Raw genomic sequence first — 25,540 nt, 5'->3', positions numbered from 1 at the left:
TTACATTCCAGTTACTGGGTACTAATGACAGCTTTTGTCACATCCCAAATATTTAGTCCTTTTGGAATTTAATAGGAACTCATTGTCAGGCAACTAGACTGAAGAGAGAGAGAAAGAGGTGTGTGTGTGAGTATCTGTGTGTGTGTGTGTGTGTGTGTGTGTGTGTGTGTGTGTGTGTGTGTGTGTGTGTGTGTGTGTGTGTGTGGGGGGGGGTCTTTTTCCAGATCTTGCTTAATGTTCCCATGAGAGAGACCTATTCTGTATATTATCATGCAGTCTTCATAGAGTATGCTTAGAAATGGGTAGGTCTAAGAGAAGTTTGTTAAGGAAGATGGGCTAGTATTAAGAGGTAACACATAACCTTGAGGCATGTCTTTGATTACATGAATAATGAATGATTTGATGGGCATATTTGCAATTTGGATGTCATTTGAAATATAGTCATTATACCAGAGGTTACTAACTGATAGGGAAGGTTAATGCTGATGTTTCCTGTGACAAGGGTGCATGGTTTGAAACCTCTCACCCATGTGCTTTACTGTTTAATTTTTTCAAAGTCCTTTTTTTCAACATTACATCCCTGGAGTCTAGTTGTAGTGCAGAGAACTAATATCTTGTTTGGGAAGTAGGAGGGTACAGAGTTGGAATCCATTTTAGTGCCTTAAAATATTTTATTTCTAGTTTCCCTGGTGTCTGTTGGTACCTCTGCCCACTTTTTAAGTACCTTTAAGGCATACTATGTAGAGTGTTAATGGTTGTGATGCCCACCACTGCTACCAATATGAGATGGCCACCAACATACCCATGCTGGGTCAGTAGTCAAGGAGCCTGAATCCTCACCACTCACACTGGAGAGGGACGTGCACTTGGAATTCAAATGAATACACTCAGTATTTCCAGATGCAGACCTCTCTGCATCAAGTACTGTTTCCCCTAAGAGCACACAGGGTACACATGCAGCCTGAGGGTCTGGATGTCTCCATATCTGTCTCCCTCCAATTCCCCAGCAAGACTCCCACTGGTACAGCTGTAGGGTTAGGTCCTCAGCCAAGTGTCCAAGCCTAGTCCTCCCGCACCCTCTCTGTAAACACAGTGCTTCGTGTCCCTGCCCCAAGTAGTTGGCACACACACTATTTAAGATTTAATTTTCACACACACACACACACATACACACACACACACACACACACACACACACACACACACACACACACACACACACACACACACACACACACACACACACACACACACACACACACACATGTGCACACATACACACACACACACACACCTGGGAAAGGCTGGCACAGGTTACATGCTCTACTTTGCCTTGACTATAAAGTAGATTCACTGCCACCAGTTAGTTACTGCAAGGCTCTTAAAAGGTAATATTAATACTAAAACAATGGTTGTAGTTAACCAAGATGGCTAGGCCTTCTAGAGTGGCCCGCACAGTATCACCAAATAAATATAAGTACTCTCAAAGGTTAGACACTTTTTACAAGGACCAGCCACAATAAAAGTTTTAAATATATTTAATAATAAAGAATAAAAGTACATGAAAATATTGAATATATATTCACAGTAAACCAGACTCAGACAAATAAAGAAAAAAATATCTAAACTAAGTTTCACTATATTCCTGACTGAATCTAAGAGAATTTTACTGTTCCATAGTTAAGTTACTTACTACCACAAGGCAAGATGCTGTGGGTGAGGGCCTTTTAGTCAAACTTCTCAAACAGAATACTCAATACTCTGAAGTTTCTCTTTGTAATATCTAAAATATAATTTCAAAGATGGCTGGCAGAATGTTCTCCTCTGGTCATTTGATTCTAGGTTGTCAAAGTATTCCCCTTTGAAGCTGAGACATGAAGTTAGCACAGACAGCCACAATACACATCCAAATGTTTATGGCAGTGCCTGGGGCCTTCCATCTTTTCACTGAACTAATGGACAAAGGCTGTTCCCCAAACCCAGTGAGTCCAGTCCAGTTCAGCATTGTGGGGTGCCTTTTAAGGGTTTAACAGCTTATTTACATTTCCCTTATTTTTGTAAAGTTAACCTCTGCTGTGCTAGTATCCTCTATTAAAACATATACATTTAATTCAGGTACAATAGTACATGTACATTACTCTTCATTTCAGCAGGGTGTACTATTGATACATTTTAATACAAGCAAAGCTCACAAATACATTTTCAGCACAAGCATCTGTACAAAATCAGTTTGATATACAAATGACATACAGTTCTAATACATTTGTAACACAAGCATCTTCTATAAATCAGTTTTATATTCAAAGGACATATCATTCTTTACAAAACTCCAGCTGGCTATGCTGGCACTTCCCCACATCATCATAATGATGTCTACTGTTCCTGCGATCCACATTATATGTAAGTGCTTAAATGTAATCCTTGCTGGCTAGTGTTTTCCTTCAACCACATTTTGTATCTGTGCTATTAACATCTGGTAGTGAAGAGTTCTGACTGGTGTCTAGTGTTCCCTTTCTGGAACCGCATCTTTATTGTTTTCCCTGATACTTAGTGGTCCCACCAGCCCACTTTTTCAAAGTTATTCTTTGGTGGCTAATGATCCCCCAAAAGCAATTTTGCAGACTTTGCTCATAAGTCTAGGGCTGTGTGGACCTGCCACACACAAACACACATTAATTCCATAAACATACACAGTCCCTCGCCATCTGATCACACTCAGGTACACACTCATCCTTTCACCTATACATACACACCTAACATCCCAGGCAGACACACACTCACTCATACACTCACACGTGCAGCCCCCCACTTACATGCACTCACACATCCCTTAACACTACCTAACCACTAAACTCCCCAGCACTTTCCTCTGCCATGATGGACAATTATGACTTTTTGGCTGTGTTCATTACCACAGGCAGCCAGGAGCCCCATACCACTTTACACAGTCAAACAATTCTCTGAATCACTCAGCTGCATAAATCCCTTACAGCAAGCAGTTTTAGGGCAGAACACATGGATAATTACCATATGACTCTCCTGTAGAAAGCAGTTTACATGACCACAGAGGTAGCCCATCTTGGTGCTGCATTATGGTAGAGCTGTATGTAAAAACAAAAAAATTACTGTGAGATGTATGCCTTGTGTACACCTTGTCATATTTTTTTCTGAATTTGGACCATAGCATGCCAAAATCCTTATTGGTATGGCAGTCCAACTGAAATAAAAATATATTTATGACTAAGCCTCACCTAATATGCAAAACATAGCAGGAGCAACTATAGATGGCAAGCTAGAGGTGGGCCTGAAAAGTTACATAAATGGACTAGGCTCCTGTGTCAAGGTTAGCAAATAAAAGTTGTGATCCCTGGAAAAGGGATAAACAGGGATAAACAACAATGGCTAAGCAAAAATACCAAGATAGTTATATGGGGCAATGAAAGCTGCATAACAATTCAATAAAGTACAAACAGAACAGAGGTTCAAATGTGTAGGATAAAAAATATCAGCATCAAAGCTAGATATGCATACATACTGCAGGTGCGCAGCCCCTAAACAATAAACACAGCTAGTGTGCCCATCTGTTAAGAGACATTTTCTGACAGTATGAGTCACATTTTTTAAAGACAGAAACTTTGGCCTCTTTAGACATATTAGTAATATACTAAAAACAAACAGTTTTTTTTTTTTTTACAGTTAGGGTGCCCCCCCCCAACAGAAAGGAGAGCCTCTAATTTAAAAGGCTGCCCTAAGTGGGGGGGACTCTCTAATTTAAATGAGTTCATGGGAAACAAGAAGGCCTGTGAGATATGGAGCGATGGCCAGCAAATCTACAACACACACAAGAAAGGCGATAAGGGATAAAGCACTATATCTAGACAAAAAACTAAATACATTTTTAAGAATAAACAACAATTATTATAATAGAAAAAACTATTCTAACCTATGAACCTATATGATTGGATGGGAGAAAGGAAATTCACCTTAGGGGATCACGTCAGTTGCCCTGCTAGACAGGGGTCCAGGGAAGTAAATAGTGTGGGAAGAAATAGCCAGGTAATTGTTATGGCTAGGCTTGTATAGACCCTTGGGTCAATAGCCTAGTACCAACATATGAACCTATGAACCTATAAATATTACATTAAAGTATATAAAAAAACAGAAAAAACATGGAGCAAATATATCAGCAGCAAAGCTGTATAAGCATACCCAAAAGGGAATTAAACTGCTTGTTTACAGATGATGTACTGCTTATGACCACATCAGTTGTCCCTTACATATTGATGTGTTGCTCAGCTACCACAGTTGCACAGCACAGTAGGAAGAAATCTGCTTTGTATATAGGCAGGACCCTTGTAACAGTGGTATTCCTTGTGGTGTAGATAATGCAGTAATCCTGCAAACACAACCCTACCTCCAAATATTAACACTGCTGAGTTTCTATTCATGGAATTGCTTTCACCATGAGTGGACAAAGTTCAACCCACTGGGGATTGGAATCCCCAGACTGCCCTCCCCCCTGAAAAAAATGCACCCTGAATGTGAGTGGCAAACCCTCACACTCCGAACCTATTATAACAACTCCTTGTCACACTAACACGAAGAAGAGGGACATTAACCCTAAAAGGGCATCACTGGTGGCACAATTCTCTAACACTGATTTCTTATGGAGGAGCACCAATTCTTAGCGGGTTGAACTTTGGGCAAATTACACTCGAGGGTCAGTTTTTGTCCACACGTAGGTTAGGTTACCCCATGGAATCTGCCATGACACCAGATCCCCTCATTACCATAATATGATGGCAAAGTTAATAATAATAATAATAATATTATTAATAATAATAATAATAATGTATTATTATTATTATTATTATTAGTAGTAGTAGTAGTAGTAGTATCATTATTCTTACTACAACCACTTATTACTATTCTTTTGTTTAATGTTTTAAATACTGGATGTGCTGTCTTGACAAAAAGAATAACAATGCATATGAAGTTTTATGGGAATTGGATAATTGTTTGGAAGATGGACTGTAATGCATTTGGCAAGAATAAACCTTTACAATCTAATCTGTAAGTACATATTGGGATTTGCAAGACGTAATGTCTCTTATAGAGCGCAGGAAGCCTCCCTACATTGCAGAGATGGACAGTGTTGTACTGTAATGCATATCTTTTGCAGTAGTGTTTGTAGTTTAATTTCTTAGCTCACATATGTTAGAAGCAATGCAAATATTTTATCTGAAAACAAGAGAAACTTTATCATTTTTGTAGTTATACATAAAAAGTGCACATTACACGCAATAATGAATTCCTAGTTCAATTTAAGTTTAATGTATGCAAAACTTTGTAACTTTACATACTGCTTTCTCTGCATTTAACAATACCTGTCTCACTGCATTTTATTTATGAAGGCTATATATAAGTAATTATTTTTACTTCATGAACAGGACAATACTATACCGAAGATTTTGTCCAAGAAGATGGTGGTTGGAATGTCCAGCTCTGCTCACAACTACACAAAAACAAAGAGGTACAATGCTTCTGTTTTATGTAAGGTTATTTGTACAGAAATTAAGTGCATACTGATAAAAATTACATTCATCCCTTCAAGGGATAACACATCAGTAACCCTAAATATTTGCACCTATAACTGTATCTGTCTCACTATATATATATATATATATATATATATATATATATATATATATATATATATATATATATATATGTATGTGCACACACTCACATATATAGGTGCACTTTGAATAATAGAATATACAAAAAACAAACCACAAATGATTGATGTAAAAAGATCAAAATTCAAAGTATCAAAAAAATTTACCATACCACACAGAGCTACTTATATACCAAACCAAAGATCGTAGAACATAGGGAAAAGGCAAAATTCCCACTACCTGCTGTACTGCAACCTCCAATGAAATAATGTAGGCATTCTGCAGTCTTATGACTGTTTGATTGCTTCTGCTAGCATTGCAGACATTTGGTGTTATGAATGTTCAGCCATTTATTTTCGTTCCACACACACACACACACACACACACACACACACACACACACACACACACACACACACACACACACACACACACACACACACACACACACACACACACACACGTCACCTTAGAGCCATGGGATCATGTGCCTGAATATATTCATGTGTTTGTGTGTGTGTGTGTGTGTGTATATATAAACATATAGATATATATAGTTTTTGCCTGGCTTCTTAAAAAATCTTACTGAAATCCATACCCTACAGTAATATTTCAATTATACTGTTTTGAAACAGAAACATCAGGTTGACAAACATTTACTTTTGCTTGTCATCTGGGTCTACCCTTTATGAAAAATGTCTTTCTTTTTGTACTTTATGAGACATAACATGGGTCTATGTTCACTCGTCAAATGGTAATTCCAGAAAAACTCCATCAAAAATGCATATCATCAGAAAGAAAATCAAAGCATAGCCATAGTTGGTCAACAGACACACAACAGAAGGCAGTAAGGACTTACAGTTATGCAAGGGATAAGGAAATTTGCGCTTTCCCTACTATAGTGCGATCTCGGAGTTAGTATATATAATTAGTGAGGGGTGTGGGGGATGCAGCCCCCCAATGAGGAGAATTCAATTAACACCAGATCCTCCTCATGTGGGGGGCTATACCCACATCCTCCGCTAATTATATATACTTACTCTGAGATCGCACTACAGTAGGGAAAGGGCAGATTTCATTATCCCTGACATACCTGTAAGTCTGTACTGCTTTCTGCTGTGTGTATGTTGGCCAACTATGGCTATGCAATGATTTTTCTTTGCGATGATGTGCATTTTCAATGAAAAGGAGTTTCACTGGATAGTGTTTGAGGATAAGCTGTTCACTGTAATTGCCATTTGACAAGTGAAAGTGGACCAACATAACACATGTAAGGAAGAAATACTTGAGAACATTATATATGCTATGTTACTTAACAATTTTACCACTTCTTAGTATTGTTCCATTTGACATCCATTTAGATTGTCTATAATAAAAATGCATAGGCCTATAGCTAACTAGCCAGATGGATAGATAGGCAGATAGAGAAGTACCCATTTGACAGATTCTTTTCAAGCATGATATTTTCATTGCCATTGTGTAGCGGCTATTTATATAATACTATTTATTGATTTTACATTTGTTTACCGGGAAAGTCCGACTTGGAACGAAGCCAATTTTCAGCAGCAGCCCAGGGAGAAATGTTCTAGACACATGTCTTTGTAACGTGGGAGGAAACTGGAGCACCCAGAGGAAACCCACACAAATGCAGGGAGGACATGCAGACTCTGCACAGAAAGCACTCCAGCAGAGAATTGAACTGGAGAACCTCTTGTTGTGAAGCGACAATGCTTCTGCCGCACCACAGTGCCATCCAATAACAATTGAACTATAAAAGGTCAGATCCATTCCCCCAAAAAATAAGACTGTTTTTTGCATAACTCTCATAGTGAGGCTTTACAGCTGACACAAAATGTGTTATATAGCAACTTTATTTTTTAACTATTTTTTAAATTAACGACAGTGAATCAAAATGTTTCAAAAGGCTAAAGTTAAATGATGCCATGTTTTATTCATTGTTCTTTAAAAGCTGTTCTTTGTAGTCCAGTGTATTGCGGCTAACAAGAGTAATATGTAAGCTGGATGGTATATTTCACTTGCTGTAGTAATCTGAAATCCTTCCTTAAATAACAATGAAGTAGATTCCAAAGGATTTAAATGGTAATATGTCAATGACAAGGACAAAAATCTGAGTTTGAGTTTATTAAGAGACTAAAATGTAAATTTATTAACCATTTGTGTACTTTGGGTGATTTAGACAGCCACTTCTCCTGTTCGATTCTCGGCTGGAGTGCCTTCTGTGTGGAGTCTGCATGTCTGCCCCGCGGTCGAGTGGCGTTAGAAAGACATGCGTGAATGGGTGTGCCATTGTTGAAGGTTGGGCATTGGGCTGGCACCTCGGCACCATAAAAATTGACTGGCAATCATTAATGGACCGGAGTTCCGCTGTGGCATCCCCTAACCGGGAAAAGCCCCCCAAAAAAACCCAACAACCATTAAATATACAGCTGCGGTGGTGCAGAGGTTGCATTGCCACCTCACAGCAAGAGGTTCTCCCGTTCGATTCTTGTCTGGAGCACCTTCTGTGTGGAGTCTGCATGTCCTCCCCATGGTCGAATGGCATTCAAAAGACATGCATGAATGGGTGTGCCTTCATTGAAGGTTGGGCATCGAGCTGGCACCTCAGCACCGTAAAAATCTACTGCCAATCATTAGCATACCAGAGTTCTGCTGTAGTGACCCCTAACCAGGAAAAGCCAAAAGAAGAACATTATTTTGTTAAGTATGACTTTATTTTTATTTAGTTAGTTTGTTTACCAGGGCAGTACACTGACCACAGTAGACCACTTGCAGGTGCAGTCCAGGTGAATGAATTTGAAACAAGTCCACAGGATCTCATAAACAACTGAAACAATGTGTAAATATTATTAACAGAATTGAAAAACAGATGTAGATTAATTTCATTGCTAGTTGAAACAGGAAGCACAGAAGACATGGCTATCCATCAAATTGCAGAATTGAACTTGTCCAGCAATGACCAAATTTCCCTTGCCAGTAAATATAATAGCCTTATGTAAAAGGAATCATATATTTAACCCCTGTTTCATCTTATGACAACACATTACTGATATTGCAGATTATGTAAAACAATTTAATTACTACTACTACCAAAAAAGACTGGAATACATATGACCACATGCAAGATTGTGGCAATGTAGTTTAAGGCCTTTTCTAGCTGTTCAGATGTTACATCCTCTTCATATGCAATATGTATCTGCACTGTTGATATAGATATATTTATACTGATTTGTAGGGATATATTAATCTCCCTTTTGTTCCTGATTATAGCTGAAAACAGTGTTTTGGATCAGTCTACAAACCTGGCTGATACATTAGCAAATAACCAAGCAAACAAGCAAATAGAAATGTTTTAATACTTTCTGAACAGTATATGCTGATGTTTTTCAGCTTCAAGAAACTCTGCAGCAGAAGGAAGAAGAACTTGCAAGATTGCATGAAGAAAACAACAAACTCAAGCAGTACCTGAATTCAGCATTTGTTAAAAGCTTAGAGGAGAAAGCCAAGGTATTAAAACTTTTGTTAGTTGCTTCTGTAATGCTCAGGAAAAATAATAAAAAAAACCCATGCTGTTGTATAACTCTTACATATTATTAAACATATTATTAATCATTCAAATCAGTACCCATCTATAGGCCTCTAAATCTGTGCCTTCAGATTTCACCTGGCTGACAATATTTTTGACACATAGTTTAGGTTATCATTACTGGGAGGAATACGTTGATGTAGTCAAAGTAATATTTCTTCTGATGTGGTTGTTTCCTTACAAGTTAATATAATTTTTATTTAACACAGTTTTGAGTTGCTTGTTATTGCAGACTATTCCCTCCCTGACATATGACAGTAGGAGATTTGAAAGAGAAATAACATGTTTAATGTATGAGTAAACTAGAAAACAGTCATCATTATCTGTTTCAAATTATTACCACTTACAGTTACGGTACTTATTATAGATACCCAGTAGTACGTAACATTCTCTTCATGAACTTTACACCTGCTTATAAAGTATCCTTAGCTGTATCTATTGTCTATTTAGTATCACTTCCATCCCGTGCAGCACATGCTTTATGTCTGTCTGTCAGCAGAGCATACTCCCTTTTGGCTGTATACAGAAGAGTTAGATTTCTTCAAATACCCAGTACTGAATCAGAAATACCATACATTAACAGGGTCAGCATAGCTGAGCAATGAACTAATTTATGTTGGTCCCCCTTGTGAGTGATAGAAAATGGCTTGTAGTGAAGTAATTATGTGTCTTTTGTTAGAAGACTATTAATTGTGAATTGTTTCAACTCAGGGAAGAGTCATTGTATCAAAAGGGACTTATTACAGGAAGATAACGTGTATAAAATAATCTAAAATACCACCAGAGACTAACATGATTGTTTTTTACATTTGTTGAAACTTTTAAATTTATTAACCATGTGTAAATCTTGGGTGATTTAGGGAAAAATGTTAGTTTGATAAATATGATTTTATTTGTTTTTATTTATTTAGTTAGTTTGTTTACTGGGTTAGTACACTAATCACAATAGACCATTTGCAGGTGCAGCCAGGATGAAGAAATTTGAACAAACTCACAAACATGGAGCAATCACAGAAGGGAGAGAATCTCACACACAATTGAAACAATGTGTAAAAGGCTGTATATTATGTCAGGAGGGTCTTATTCAGAGGTAGTAGTTTGTATGGAAAAGGAACAGACATAAAAATGTTTTAGGAAGTCTGGAAGTAAAAGGACATATTTATTAATTTAGATTTTTATCACTTATGGGTAGAGGTGGGGTGACGGGGGCTGCTTTCATGTGAAGGTGACTAGATTTTTTTAAAATAAAACTAACTCCAACAAGTATTTTCTCTCACTTGATTATACCCAGATTACTGAAGCTGTAGAACATAAATGATTGTTTGGGACTGTGTGTGTGACAGAGATGCAGTGAGAGACAGAGAGAGAGAGAGTGAGAAAGTGACAGACAGGGAGTAATGATTAAATGCTATGGCACAAACAATTTTTTGCATTGACTTTACTTCATTGACTTGAATAGCCAGAGGTGTTTCCACACACAAGGTAGGTACTCTAGCAAAGTTTCAGGGCATACTATGTATGGTCTGAAATATTTCAGCCAACCCCCCCAAAAAAACAAAAATCCTCATACCTTTTATTTGCAAGTACTGTCTGTGATATTTTCACACTCGGATGAGGAGTGCTGTATCAGAAGAAGCTATTCCTTGCTGTCTGTAAAACTGATATTTTCAAAGAACTGAAATATTTGAGCAAGAAAAAAATTACAGAAACTCATAAATCCTGGCTCAAAGAGCAGGCTGAATCGGGGCCCCTATCTTTCATTCATTGTTTTCCTTGCCTTTGTAAGAAAAAGCAGAAATTAAGCACAACTTTTAAATGTTTACCAATTTAACACTTTTTTTCATTGACTCTATCTCTAAACTTCATCTTTCTCTAATACCACCACAATCTCCTGTTCTTCCACCACTCCTTCACTCTCCCCCACTAACTCACAATCCTTCACCCCTTCTTCTACTATCACTCACCACTCTCCATCTCCTTCCCCTACTTCTCACACTTCCCAGTGTCCTCCCTTCTCATTAAAACCAATTCCCACTTTTACTATAAAAAAACTCCTCCAGAAATTGAAGCCATGTTCCAATGCTCCAGATAATATCCCTGCTTATTTTCTCAGTCTAGTCGCTGAAGCAGTCACCTACCCCATTAGCATTCTAATTAACCGTTCAATCCAGGAATGCATAGTACCCAAAATTTGGAAAAAGGCCTTCATTATACCATTACATAAAGGAGGCAACAATAATAATGTTACCAACTTCCGTCCCATTGCTATCCTGTCTCCTATCTCTAAACTCTTAGAAAAATGCATTCAACAACAACTTCTTCCACACCTCTTAGATAATCAGCTACTAACACCCACACAACATGGCTTCAGGCCAAATCACAGTACTATGACTGCCCTTCTCTCCTTCCTTGAAACTATTAATAAAGCCCGGGATTCTGGCCTTATTGTTTCCACCTTACTACTTGACCTTTCTAAAGCCTTCGATACTATCTCTCATAGTCTGCTTTTAACTAAACTCTCTAAACTTAACCTATCTTCCTTGAATTGGTTCTCCAGCTACTTATCTAACCGATATCAAGCAGTAAAATGGAAAAAGGCCACCTCCTCATTTCTTAATACCCCAACCGGAGTCCCCCAAGGATCCATATTAGGTCCTCTTCTTTTTAATATATTTATAAATGATTTCCAGAACTCTATTCCTTTCTCAAATATCATCCAATATGCAGATGATTCAACTATAATCTGCTCTGCCACATCTACCCCTGTACTCCTAAAACTTACTCAAGAAGCTTTTTCAACCACTGAGCAATGGATGAAAAGAAGCCACCTTGTATTAAATGCCTCTAAAACCAAACTAATGGTATTTACTCCCTCTAAAACTACCTCATTCAACTTTAACTCCTTCACTATCACTAGCCAAAAGAATATACCTCTGGAACTGGTATCAGAGACCAAATTACTTGGGGTCCAAATTGACAACCAGCTTAAATTCCATTCCCACTTACAACTAAACATCAAAAAGACCCATCAAAAACTAGGCATGCCCTACCAACAAAATCATTACCTTACCCCTGCCACTAAAGTAACTCTCTCTACTTCCTTTCTTATCCCCTCCCTTCTCTACGGAACTCCTCTTCTCACTAACCTACAATCCTCTCTTAAATCTCAACTTTCCTCCTGCTACAACAAAATTGCCAAATTTGCTACCAGCCATAAGTCGTCTTCCCATCACTGCTCTTCTCTCCAAAAACTAAAATGGCTAGAACTTCCAAATCAACTCATCTATACACAACTAACTCTTGCACATAAGCTCATTTTTAACCCCACCCTCTGTCCTTCCCTCTCTTCTACCTTTAAGATGTACCTTCCTGATCGAGTACTAAGGTCCAATAATCAAAATCTAATAGAAGTGTACAAACCATCCCGTCCACCAGGCAAAAATCTTCTATCTTATGGTTTAGCACGTCTCTGGAACTCCCTACCACCTTCCATTCGTACCACTTCTAACCATTACTCTTTCAAAAAATCTCTTCACTCACACCTAATATCCCAGTGGGAATGCTCCTGCTCTCTCCCCACATAACAAATGATATCAAACTCCTGTTCCCTTCATTCTATGGAAAACATACTCCTTTTTCCCTTCATTCCATGCCTTAGATTCCTTCTCTCTCTCTTTCTCTCTTCTCTTTCGATCTTATTCTCATCAAAAACTTTCTCATTCTATCATCTCTCCATATACTTTTATTCCAGTACTATATGTTAGTTGTAAATAATGCATCAGACTGTTACTACTTATATGCGATTTGTAAACAATGAATCAGACTGTAACTATGAACTGTATGTTCCTAAGAAGAAATGCCTCTCAGCTGTACACTGCAATGCTCCATTGCCAGTCAGTTTTAACTCCAACCTCATCACTAGTGTGTATTATTTGCAATGTTTGCTGTATTAATTGTAAATGTCTTGCTCAAAACTGCAACCCTTGTATAAATATAATCTTTAAACTATTGTAACCTAGATTGCTATTGGAGCTTTTCTCCCCAGGACTCCATTGAAAACGGGTTCAAATGGCCCAATGGACTATCCTGGTAAACCAACTGCAAATAAATAAATAAATAAATAAATATGTTGCACAAAAAGCTTTGCTAGAAAATGTAAAGCAGTACGAGAGAAATAGCCATTAATTGTTGGGGGCCCAAAAGCAAATATGACAATGTGATAGCTTCAGTTAGACTTATTTTGTAGCAGGTAGAGTTATTTCACAGCAGACAACATTTCATAGGAGAGAGAGTAAAAACAATGCGTCTAGTATACAGTAGTATGCAGATGAGGCGCTGCAACATCTTTTAATTCACCGATATATGACCTGCAGAAAATACTCCCAGAAATTAAAAAAAAAAAATGGCCCACTGTTCACAGTAATTATCTAAAGCAAAGAAGGCAGTTACTATGATGGTGAGAAAATGCAACTTATGACTGTGGGGAGAAAGGTCTTATTATCAGCTCGTTAGCATATCTGTCAGTTGCACTCTAGTTAATACTAGCACTGTCAGACCTGGCAATGATGGTGTTTCCCTAGTATACTTTGCATCGCATTGCCAAAGGCACTTCCCCTGCAATCACTATCTCACACACGCGCACACACACACACACACACACACACACACACACACACACACACACACACACACACACACACACATATTCATATACCCACGCACACACAAAGACAGACACACTCACACTCAGGCAAACACCCATTTACCCACATGTATGTCCCAACAAGCACACATCCAAACTCTTGATTCAGAACCTAACTACCCTAGTATGAACACCCAGGTAGGCACACACTCATACAGATACATACCCATAAACTTTCATGCAGCTTAATTCTTGCCCCTACAGACAAGAAAGTACACACACACACACACACACACACACACACACACACACACACACACACACACACACACACACACACACACACACACACACACACACACACACACGTCCACATGCACATACAAACATTAACATCTTCCAGCCCCCAAATCTTTGCTGAACTTAACCTACACCATCACAGTGACCGCTTCCATAACAGTGAATGGGTTACTGATGTCTTTGGATATCTTTAACCTTTTCCTCCAGCAGTGGAATGCTGGGCAGTGTAAAACAGGACATGCTGGCATTTCTGGAGGAGAGCCGTTGGCTAATTAGCATTAGCTACTCCCCCCATCACCTCATTAACATACAGCTCTGCCAGAGTGACGCTGTCTGCTCTTTGGCCACCACTAGGGGGTAAACTCAGCAGTAGGGTGATCTATGAATCGGACAGACTTACTGCATGTGGGAATATGGCTTTGTTAAGGCTTCTTCCTTGCAGTGAGCCTTTCTGAAGCGTAAAGACTTTATGTGACAGTCATAATATTATGGCAGACCTACTGTGCATTGTTAAAAAAGAACTAAAACACTTGTCTGTGTTCAGTCCAGGGACACTGCTACTGCTCAAAAGAATGTTGCTGCACAACAGCATACAAACAGTGTAAAATGTATATGAATATGTAGAACAATATATACATGCCATGGAGGCACAAAACAGCAATCCATCCACAGTAAAAGTGAAAGATAACCAAACAGAGTAATGCCACAGAACTCCACCAGTATGAGTTTCCTCATTAGCAAATCACCTCATTTACATAATAAATCAACATACAATGCTTCTAACAAGATAAAGTCTTCAAATATCTCTCATTGTCAAGACCACAGAGCATTACAACCAGCAGTGCACCACTTTTAATTACAATTGTCTTTAGATTTCACATTTTCTTTGTGAAATGTGTGAGAAAAATCATCCTGCTGTTTGTTCCATTGATGTAGAGCTTTGTTTCTTTTATATCTTGCTTAGGTTAATTAAGCTAAACATTTGACATATGATGCTTTCAGTTTCCATGTCACCATGTACGTGCAACAATATGTCAGCAGTACTATGTTACACCTTTTCTCCCTACAGATTCACAGACTCATAGATTTTCCAAGTCTACTGTGTCATATAGCCATTTACACCTTGACAATACCCTCCTTCAGGCTGCACTTCCTTTGTCCAAGATGGCTATACCACTCATTCACGGACTGAATTTGTGAAACCCTATCCAGTCATCTAGGTTATGTTTAAAGGAAGATTGTAAGTTGCACTGCGTAACATGCAGGGAAAGTTTATTCCGGAGTTTAGAGAGGTGCTGGGTTATATAGCTGGCCTGCCATCATGTTTTATTTATCTGTTGGTGAAGAATTAGGTCCTGGTTCTAGTGTTGGTGTAACCATTGAACTTACAAAGATGCAGGAGGTCCAGGACAACTGGTTACCTAATTCCAGGAAAGTGGGACTGAGACCTTCCCTCAAGTGTATATAAGACACCAAATAAAAGGATATAGCTTCAAGGGACAGCATTTCCAGACTTTCTTGATAGTTCAGGGACTTTTGGCTTGTGGATTGTTTGGTTAGGAAACTTTGAGGTCTTTCTAATTGTTTCAGAAGTTTAGTGAGATACATCTCAAAAAGGGCACTGTACTCCGTAATTGGTCAGATCAATGCTGAGTATAAGGGAGTGATTACCTCTTTAGATCTTAATGATATTCTTTTGGCAATTAGCTATTTTAATTAAGAGGGTTTCCTGATAAACATAGTCACATGATGTTAAAAAGAAAGGGCATTGTCAAACCAAGTTTCCAGGTCCTTAAATTAATGTGCCAACTAAACTGTCTTCCTATTGTGAAACCAAGACATGTCACTGGACATACTGAGTATGCAAAGGATTGCTGTGCAGTCCATTTCTCTTTAAAATGTAGAGGGTTACCATGTGTGTGTGTGTGTGTGTGTGTGTGTGTGTGTGTGTGTGTGTGTGTGTGTGTGTGAGTGTGTGTATGTGTATGTATCCTACATTAAAGAGAATCACTTCTTTGAATCATTCTAATGTCTGAATTGTATAAAAAAATAAGAATAGTTAGGTACCACAACTGTATGTCGCAGCATGCACTGTTTATGAATACCCAGGGTAGAGAGTTAGCTTTAAGCTTATGTTTACTGAAGCGTTTATCAGCTATGTACTGTACAAATAACAAGTCACAAAAAATAGAAACAGCAGAATAAACAGAAAATGATTACCTAAATAATGAATAAATTAAACAACAAGGCTAAAAGTAAAATAATTCCATAGTAGCAGCACAGTCACAAGCCCATTTAAAAGGCATTTGAAAACTAAAAATGGCAAAATTAAGTCAGTTTCAGTTCAGACAATCCAAAATTCAACTCTCTACTCACAAACCAGACAGTTCTCTGCAACAAACTAACCTATCACCGCAATCCTGATTTCATCATTTACAGGTAGGTAGCAAATTTAGGCCACAAATGTCAGTAGTGGGTATTTATAAGAATTTTATATAGCTTTACCTCAAGCTGATGTGATTTTTTTTTCTGATGTATTCCATTTATCAGGTGCGTGAATAAACTTTGATATGCAAATATTTTATATTACAAGGTGTGAACAGAAAAATGTGATTCTAAAAGAAAACCCTGAAAATCGATAATAGTCTATAACTATCTTAAACCATATTTGGGGGCAGGGTCACTCACTTGTCCTCCATATTAGCCTATTTATATATAATACTTCCATTAACACTGCACCTTGGTGTAAGAATTGTCTTAGGTCCTGCAGCCTTGGATTTTATATGAGCTGTACTCAGTGCTTTAGCATTTTTGCATGTGCATGTCAAACAATAGCCTACCTTTTTACCCACTTTACTGCTTTTCTGTTAGTATAATCACTTTTTATGTGTATTGTATCATCTAGAAGAGTTTAGATTCTGAACTTTAAAAAATGTTATCTGCATTTGTTCTGTAGTATATCTGCTCATGAATGAAAAGGCTTCATTTGGTTAAGTTGTCTCACATGCAGTAAGTAATTAATTAAATCTCTAAATAAGTAAGTAAACATAATCACCTGTCATCAGAAACTGTCCTATCACTTTGCACCCTTTTTATCAACAGAAAAGATTGAAAGGGTGAATACAAGCCATAATGGCTTGATTTTGCAAATGAAACAGACTAACAGAGGAAAAGAGTGAAAGAACATTTCTTCTCCTTTCCGTTCTTATTTTGGGACATTTATTTTTTATGTTATTTACCGGTCACTTTGTATAGATAGATTCTTTTCCTGAAGTGCACCTAATCAAAGTCTGTTTAGTCCCACATGCCCCTCTGTGTAGGAATGTAGGTCTGAACTTTAGAGAAAGCAACATTCCTAGCATGCTGTATGAACATTTATGTTCTTTCAGTTGTTGCCAGCAGAACAGCTGCACCTTTCTAGTGAGAAATACTATATTCACAGTTTAACCTCCTTCCTTTGTTTGTTACTTGATTATATGTTTATGGCACATGACACCTCCTTATTTCTTTTTATCTAGGAATACCTATAACCTGACACAAAGCATTGTATTGTATCCAGAGCTAAGATGTCTTTACAAATATACCAGAAAATAAACTGAAGAATATAGGAATATTTTCAGAAAACTAGTTGTGATAAAAGAATTACTTGTATTCTATATACGTTTTTGTATTGTTTGTATACAATTAACAGTGCATTTCTGGTAATTTTCTGTCATTTTACTTCACAGAAGCTGCTTTTGCAAAATAGACATAAGGCAGAAGATGAGTTCAAAACCAAGAAAAGAAAATGCCATGATGACAACTACACTTCCAGCCAATCATTTGATGAGAACTGCTTACAGAGAGCACGACGGAACCTTTTCAGGGATTTCACGGCTTGTGAAGAAAATCCAGATCCACCCATTGATACATGGGTGCTTCGGACTTTAGGTCTAAAAGATGTCAATACTATTGATGAGTCTTCAACAGCTAACTACAGTGCCATTTCTTCAGATAATGTGACAAACTTTGATGCTTTCAGTGTAAGATCTGAAAAAGATTTGGGTTATTGCATTGAACAAGTCCCTTCAGTTGACTATAGCAATGATAGCTTGCCACAAATGAACTATCCCACAAATCCCAGTAATTCTGAAGCAAGTTGTATTCAACAGAATGCTGCCATACAGTCTAACTCAGTATCAGTGTTACCAAATGTTCCTAGCTCATGTTATGGCTCAGCTTACTACGCTTCTCCCTCTTATCCAAATAAAACAGAAGTTGCTTTCTCCACATCAGTCACTCACCATCGCAATGTAAAGACACATACCTTTCAACAAGGCCAAGCTTTTGTTCGGAGAGATGAAGAAGGAGGATGGAAATTTACTTGGGTGCCAAGGCAATCAGACTGAAACAAGGACACATAATGCCATGCACTAACACGTTTACATCTGCACCTGCACTGCCTTCTGACACATTCCCACAATGCCTTGGGTGAACAGTAACCTGCTTTCCTTCAGCAAATACTTCAGGTCAAAACTCAGGCAGTACATGGATATAGCCCAGAATAAACAGTACTGGGCATATATGGGAAATGTCTTTTTTATCTATGATTTAAGTACAATGTGAAATAACATATGTGCTCTACATCTTTTATTTTTGGTAAAAAGTTGCGGATTAGTGTCAGGACAGCTTAGAATAGTAAACAGACCTATACAGTCAAATATCATTATTTCATTAATTTACTTGACTTTAAAGCATGTTACTGAATATTTTCTGTTTCATGTAGCCCTAATATATTTCAGGAATTAAACCACATTTATGTGTGCCTTCAGGAATTTAACTGTAACTCAACAGATACTTCTGAATCAAGCATCTGGTGTTCAACCAGAATGTAATCTGTTTAGTGCAATAAGCAATATGCCGAACTAGAAAACTGCCACAAATTATTTCTGTAACTTGAGGGCACATATAAGAAAATCTGACATCTTTTGTTGGATTAATATGCATTTTACACAAAAGATTAGATTCTCCCTTTTTCAGAAAGTTCACACAGATAAAGACACATATAAACAAATCTATAAGTGTGTGTATGTGTGTGCATGTGCCAACACATGTGCATGTGTGTGTGAGAATGTATGAAGTCCCTTTGAGAAGTTCTAGATCATTACATTTGATTCCTTTGATATTTTAAAATAAACTGTGATTTGAAAATGTGCATCAGTTGTTGGAAATCTCTATAATGCTACTAAACTGCTTTATCATCTGGATTCACCTATCTGATCCTCTTGGTATGTGTGTTTCTGTATCCTACCCACCCTTTCTACTTGTACACGCTAACATTGAGATTGCAGTATCCCCAACAAGTAGGACTATGCTGAGATACTAAAACCTTAGGCGATGTATATTTTCTCTCTAATTCAAACTTACAGTCTTGCTGTCATGGTCCTGAAAATAACAGTACCCAGTGTGCTTATGTGTGAATGTGCCTAGGAAACAACTTAGCAGGACCTTTTATGCACAGTCTCATCTGTACTAAGAACCTGGAATAGGTAGTCCCAGGGATGTAGTTCAGGATATTTTATTGAAAAACTAAAAGTTCAAATATCATATTGCATGAAATAAACTGTTTAAGACAGAGTCTGAAATGTAAAGTAAAACGGATGAATTTTGTCTCCACCAAACCAGGTGAGATATCATATTGCATAAAATAAACTGCTCAGAGCAACATTTGAAATATAAAAGAAAACAGATTAGTTTTACCCCCTCAAATAATAAATACTGGTGTCTGCACTCTATACCACTTATTTCACATTACCAACTCTGTCAAAATAGTGAAATAAAAAAAATATAAATGTTTTTGCTAAAGCATTGTTCACACTTATACCACCCACTGTGGAGCTTCTCCTCCAACTTCATAGTCACACAATATTGAAGTGTTTTTCTTTTAAATATCCACTTTGGACCTTACTCTGAATTGTCCAACCTCAGAGCTTATATATCTAGAGTTAAAGAATGCGGGAATGAAAAAAACACACATTGAGGGATAGATGCTATCAAAAAACGTCAGCCTCTTACATTTATGTCTGTCACTTATAGTATTATTTGTACTTTTTGTGACTTTGTAAGTTGGGTACTTGACAGGCCATAATCACTGTTATACAAGTCTTTGAAAGGTTACACAAGAAATTATTGTGTTCTCAAATAAGTATTATACCTTAATAAATGTCCAGTGTGTTTATGCATACACGCAAAGACACACAGACACACACACACACACACACACACATACATATATATATATATATATATATATATATATATATATATATATATATATATATATATATATATATATATATATATATATATATATATGTTTATATATATATATATATATATATATATATATATATATATATATCTAGAGTTATAGTTTAGTTTTGTCGCAGGCTGTCAGTAATCACTTCTTTAAGGTCATACAAGTTCATATTCATTATTTCAGTAATGTTGTCCGTCTTAGCCTCTGCTGACCCAATTCTTCTTTTGTCTTCGATCTTTCCCAACATTGGTGTCTTATTTAATGTAGTCTGTCTTTTCATTATGCAACCAAAATATTTGAGTTTTGCTACCAGGCCTTCCAGTGAACAGTCTTGGCTTATTTCTTTAAATGTTGACTGATCTGATCTTTTTTCAATCCATAGAATTCTTAAAATAACACAACAGTTCAAACATATTGATTTTATAGCACACAGCTGTACTTATAGTCTTACAGCTATGTGCTATTACTGGGAGAACTGTAGCTTTGAGTATATGGATGTTTCCTGACAATTGTCAATTGACAATGTCTTTGCTCTATAAAATCTTATCCAGATCTGCCATTGCTTTCCAAGAAGTAAGCATATTTTATCATGGTTTCAGCCACCAGCTGTAGATCTTTTTTAGCCCAGAAAAAATAAAATTGCCACTACCCCTGCTTCTTCCCTGTACACAAAAATAGATAGGGCAGGATGATTGAATTTAAGTTTTTGATACTGAGCAGCAAGCTGGCTTTTGTGCTTTCTTCTTTTACCTTCAGCAGGTTCTTCAATGTGTCTTCACCTCAGCCATCAGAAATAGTATCCTCAGGGTATCTGAGGTTGCTGATATCATCAGTGTATCTGAGGTTGTTAGTATCATCAGTGTATCAGAGGTTATTAGTATCATAAGTGTATCAGAGGATGTCAGTATCATCAGTGTATCTGAGATTGTTAGTGTCATCAGTGTATCTGAGGTTGTTAGTATCATCAGTATATCTGAGGTTGTTAATATCATCAGTGTATCTGAGGTTGTTAGTATCATCATTGTATCTGAGGTTGTTAATATCATCAGTGTATCTGAGGTTGTTAGTCTCATCAGTGTATCTGAGGTTGTTAGTATCATCAGTATATCTGAGGTTGTTAGTGTCATCAGTGTATCTGAGGTTGTTAGTATCATCAGTGTATCTGAGATTGTTAGTATCATCAGTGTATCTGAGGTTGTTAATATCATCAGTGTATCTGAGGTTGTTAGTATCATCAGTATATCTGAGGTTGTTAATATCATCAGTATATCTGAGGTTGTTAATATCATCAGTGTATCTGAGGTTGTTAGTATCATCATTGTATCTGAGGTTGTTAATATCATCAGTGTATCTGAGGTTGTTAGTCTCATCAGTGTATCTGAGATTGTTAGTATCATCAGTATATCTGAGGTTGTTAGTGTCATCAGTGTATCTGAAGTTAATATCATCAGTGTATCTGAGGTTGTTAATATCATCAGTGTATCTGAGGTTGTTAGTATCATCATTGTATCTGAGGTTGTTAATATCATCAGTGTATCTGAGGTTGTTAGTATCATCATTGTATCTGAGGTTGTTAATATCATCAGTGTATCTGAGGTTGTTAGTCTCATCAGTGTATCTGAGGTTGTTAGTATCATCAGTATATCTGAGGTTGTTAGTGTCATCAGTGTATCTGAGGTTGTTAGTATCATCAGTGTATCTGACATTGTTAGTATCATCAGTGTATCTGAGGTTGTTAATATCATCAGTGTATCTGAGGTTGTTAGTATCATCAGTATATCTGAGGTGGTTAATATCATCAGTATATCTGAGGTTGTTAGTGTCATCAGTGTATCTGAGGTTGTTAGTATCATCAGTGTATCTGAAGTTGTTAATATCATCAGTGTATCTGAGGTTGTTAATATCATCAGTGTATCTGAGGTTGTTAGTATCATCATTGTATCTGAGGTTGTTAATATCATCAGTGTATCTGAGGTTGTTAGTATCATCATTGTATCTGAGGTTGTTAATATCATCAGTGTAGCAAAGTAGATCACCTTTGTCTAACCCAGCATTTCACATAATATATTCAGCAGATAAATTAAGTAAATAGCATGCCAATAATCAGCCCTGTCACGCTCCTTTCCCAGTGTTGACCCAATCAGGTATCCCATATTTAATTCCAACTGTTGCATCTTGTTTTGCATGCAGATTTTTCAAGAAGCAAATAAGGTGACCTGGTGTCTCAATTTTTCTTAGAACTTGCGACAGTTTGATATAGTCCACACAGTCAAACACTTTGGTGTAGTCAATGAAACAAAAGTAAATATTTTTCTGAAACTGACTCATTTTATTTACTACCCAGCAGATGTTGGCAGTTTGATCCCTGTTTTTTTCTGTCTATTCTAAAACCATCTTGTACATCTGATAGCATTCAGTCCATATATTACAGGATTCTACCTTGTAGAAGCTTAGCCATTACTTTTCAAGCATGTGGAATAAATGCAATTATTTGATAATTTGAACACTCTTTAGTATTCCCTTGTTGGGAATGGAGTATAAACTGACCATTTCCAGTGCAGTGGCCAATGCTATGTTTGCCCAGTTTGCTGGCAAATTCCACATAACAGTATAACAGCATCATGCTTTTCAGGAATTTATACAATTCATCTAGAATTCCATCCCTTCCTGCAGCCTTACTGTTAGCAAGGCTTTCCTGTGCTCATTTATCTGAACTCTTCATGATGCCTGAATGTAGATTACAGAAACTATGATCATGTCTGTCAGTGATGTTAGATCCATTCTTATATAGCTCTTCTATATATTCTTGCAGTCTCATCTTATATTTGGCTTCTGTTATGTCCCTCAATCTCTGTCTTTTGTCATGCCATTTTACCAGGAAGTTTCCCTCAAATTAAACAGTTTCCTTGGAGAGGATCTTTTTTATTTCCCATTATGTTATCTTTTTCCATTTCTGTGGAGTCAGCAATTCAATATGCCTTTTCATCTCATCTTCCTATTTTCTGAAACTCTGCACTCACTTTGATATGTTTCCTGTACTCCCCTTTGCCTTCTGCTCTTCTTTTCTCCTCGGACACATCTAAAGCTTTCACAAACAGCCTTCTTATGTGTTATGAGCTGAGGATGATACATTTGGTAACTTGGCTGAGCATCTGGAAAACCTCTTGGAAAATATTCAGCAGCCAGGGATTGTTGTTAATGATATTCAGCCAGGCCACTAATCAGGGCCACATCAGAAGCTATTAAAATTGTAACACAGCTAAAGATATCGATGGTGGTATGGTTAATTACAACATACAGGCATAACTTGTTTTCACATTCCTGAAAAGAATGTATGAAACGAAATTACTCATGTATGCTATATGTGATGATCAGTTTAGAATCCTTGGTTTTCAGTAGCTGTCATTGGGTAAACGTCCATTGTCTAATTAGGCAATAACCCATGCCTGGGTGTGGGTAATGCTGGATTTACCCACGGCTGGTGTGGTTTGGTTATTTGGCATTACCCACACCCAGGCATGAGTATTGCTATTATACAATGACATTATTTAAGAAAAAATACTTAGTTTTCTTAAATAATGGCATTGTATAATGCCTCCTTGCTGCCCTTCCACAGCTGTCTGGTATTCTGCGGCAGTTCTCATGTACTGCACATGCGTATGCTTACGCAGTACATCAGAGCTGTGGGTGGAAGCAACGGAGAAAGCAAGATCTCCATTGCTTTTTAGAAAGTGTCTCGCTATGTTAAAGGAGTTTAACATAGCGAGACACTTTCTAAAAAGCAACAGAGATCTTTCCTTTCTCCTTTGCTTTTTTTAAAGCTATCTCACTATGTTAAACTCCTTTAACATAGCGAGACACTTACTAAAAAGCAACGGAGATCTTGCTTTCTCCCTTGCTGTAAGAAAAAAAAAAGATTTATACTAATGGAAAAAATCCGAGCAACCGGACCTTTTTCCATTAGTATAAGTCTGATTTACAACGTGCATGCTGACCAATCAGCATGCACGTTTTGGAATATTAATGGGGGGTCATTGTATAATGATGCATATTATACAATGACTGGCCATTAACATTCAAAAAGTAGCATGCTGATTGGTCAGCCCAATCAGCGTGCCCACTGTAAATCAGGCATATGCCAATGGAAAAAGGTATGGTCACCCGGAATTTAATCCATTAGTATATGCCATAATTTTTTAAATTTTCTTCACCATAAAAAAAAAAAAACAATAAACTTAGAAATCTAGACAGACCGGAGGTACGAGAGATACAGGATGGAGAAAATACTAGGAAGATCAGGCATGTTATTCAAAACTAGTAACATACTTAATTCTCCTTGTATTTTCTCCATCCTTTCTCTCTGTTAACTCCAGACTGTCCAGATTTCTAATTTTATATAGCTAAACAGCCATCAAAACACATATATATACACCACTGAACTGTTAGAGATCTGGGTCTAATGTGTAAAACAGCTGCTATAACATGTACCATAACAAATACTTTTAAGAATCAGGTCACACAAAGATAAAACTAATGAGATGAGACAATGCCAAGCGTAGCTTGCACAGATGTAAACCTGAATAGCTATGTGAAATTAGTATGAGAGAGCCAGGATGGAGAAAATATGAGGAAAATCAGGTACAGTATTCAACATTTTAAAAACTACCTAATTTTCCTTGTATTTTCTCAATCCTGTCTCTCTCATACCTCTAAACTGTCCAAATTTCAACATTTAAAAAAAAAAGGAGCAATGGAGATCTTCCTTTCTCTGTTTCTTCCTTGTCAAAGCACTGATGTACTGTATAAGTGTGAGAATGAAAGTCCCATACACATGCACAGTACATCAGGAAAGCCCCAGGATACCAAGGGAAAAATGTGGAAGAGCAGCATGGTGCCCTTATTCAAGGACATTATTTAAGAAAAGTAACTAACTTTTTTCATAAATAATGTCATTGTATGATAGCAATAACCCACCGCTGGGTGTGGGTAATGCTGGATTTACCCACATCCAGCTGTGG

The 25,540-nt window shown here is 37.2% G+C and overlaps 1 protein-coding gene across 1 annotated transcript in view; it reads left to right on the top strand.

The window, feature by feature from the left end:
• GMNC (geminin coiled-coil domain containing) overlaps positions 1–20,484 on the top strand; it is a gene marked incomplete at its 5' end in the record, with an annotated part of 55,802 nt that extends 35,318 nt beyond the window's left edge. The window contains 3 exons of the mRNA XM_044070760.1: positions 5,451–5,533; positions 9,087–9,203; positions 17,953–20,484. Of these exons, the coding sequence (XP_043926695.1) occupies positions 5,451–5,533; positions 9,087–9,203; positions 17,953–18,612 (860 nt within the window). The remainder of the gene's footprint in view (positions 1–5,450; positions 5,534–9,086; positions 9,204–17,952) is intronic.
• Between the last annotated feature and the right edge of the window lie 5,056 nt (positions 20,485–25,540).

The sequence above is a fragment of the Protopterus annectens genome, chromosome 4.part1 (genome assembly GCF_019279795.1).
Source record: "Protopterus annectens isolate FY-2018-M chromosome 4.part1, PAN1.0, whole genome shotgun sequence".
In the NCBI taxonomy this organism is placed as follows: Eukaryota; Metazoa; Chordata; order Ceratodontiformes; family Protopteridae; genus Protopterus; species Protopterus annectens.
This window is presented reverse-complemented; position numbering and strand designations above follow the sequence as displayed.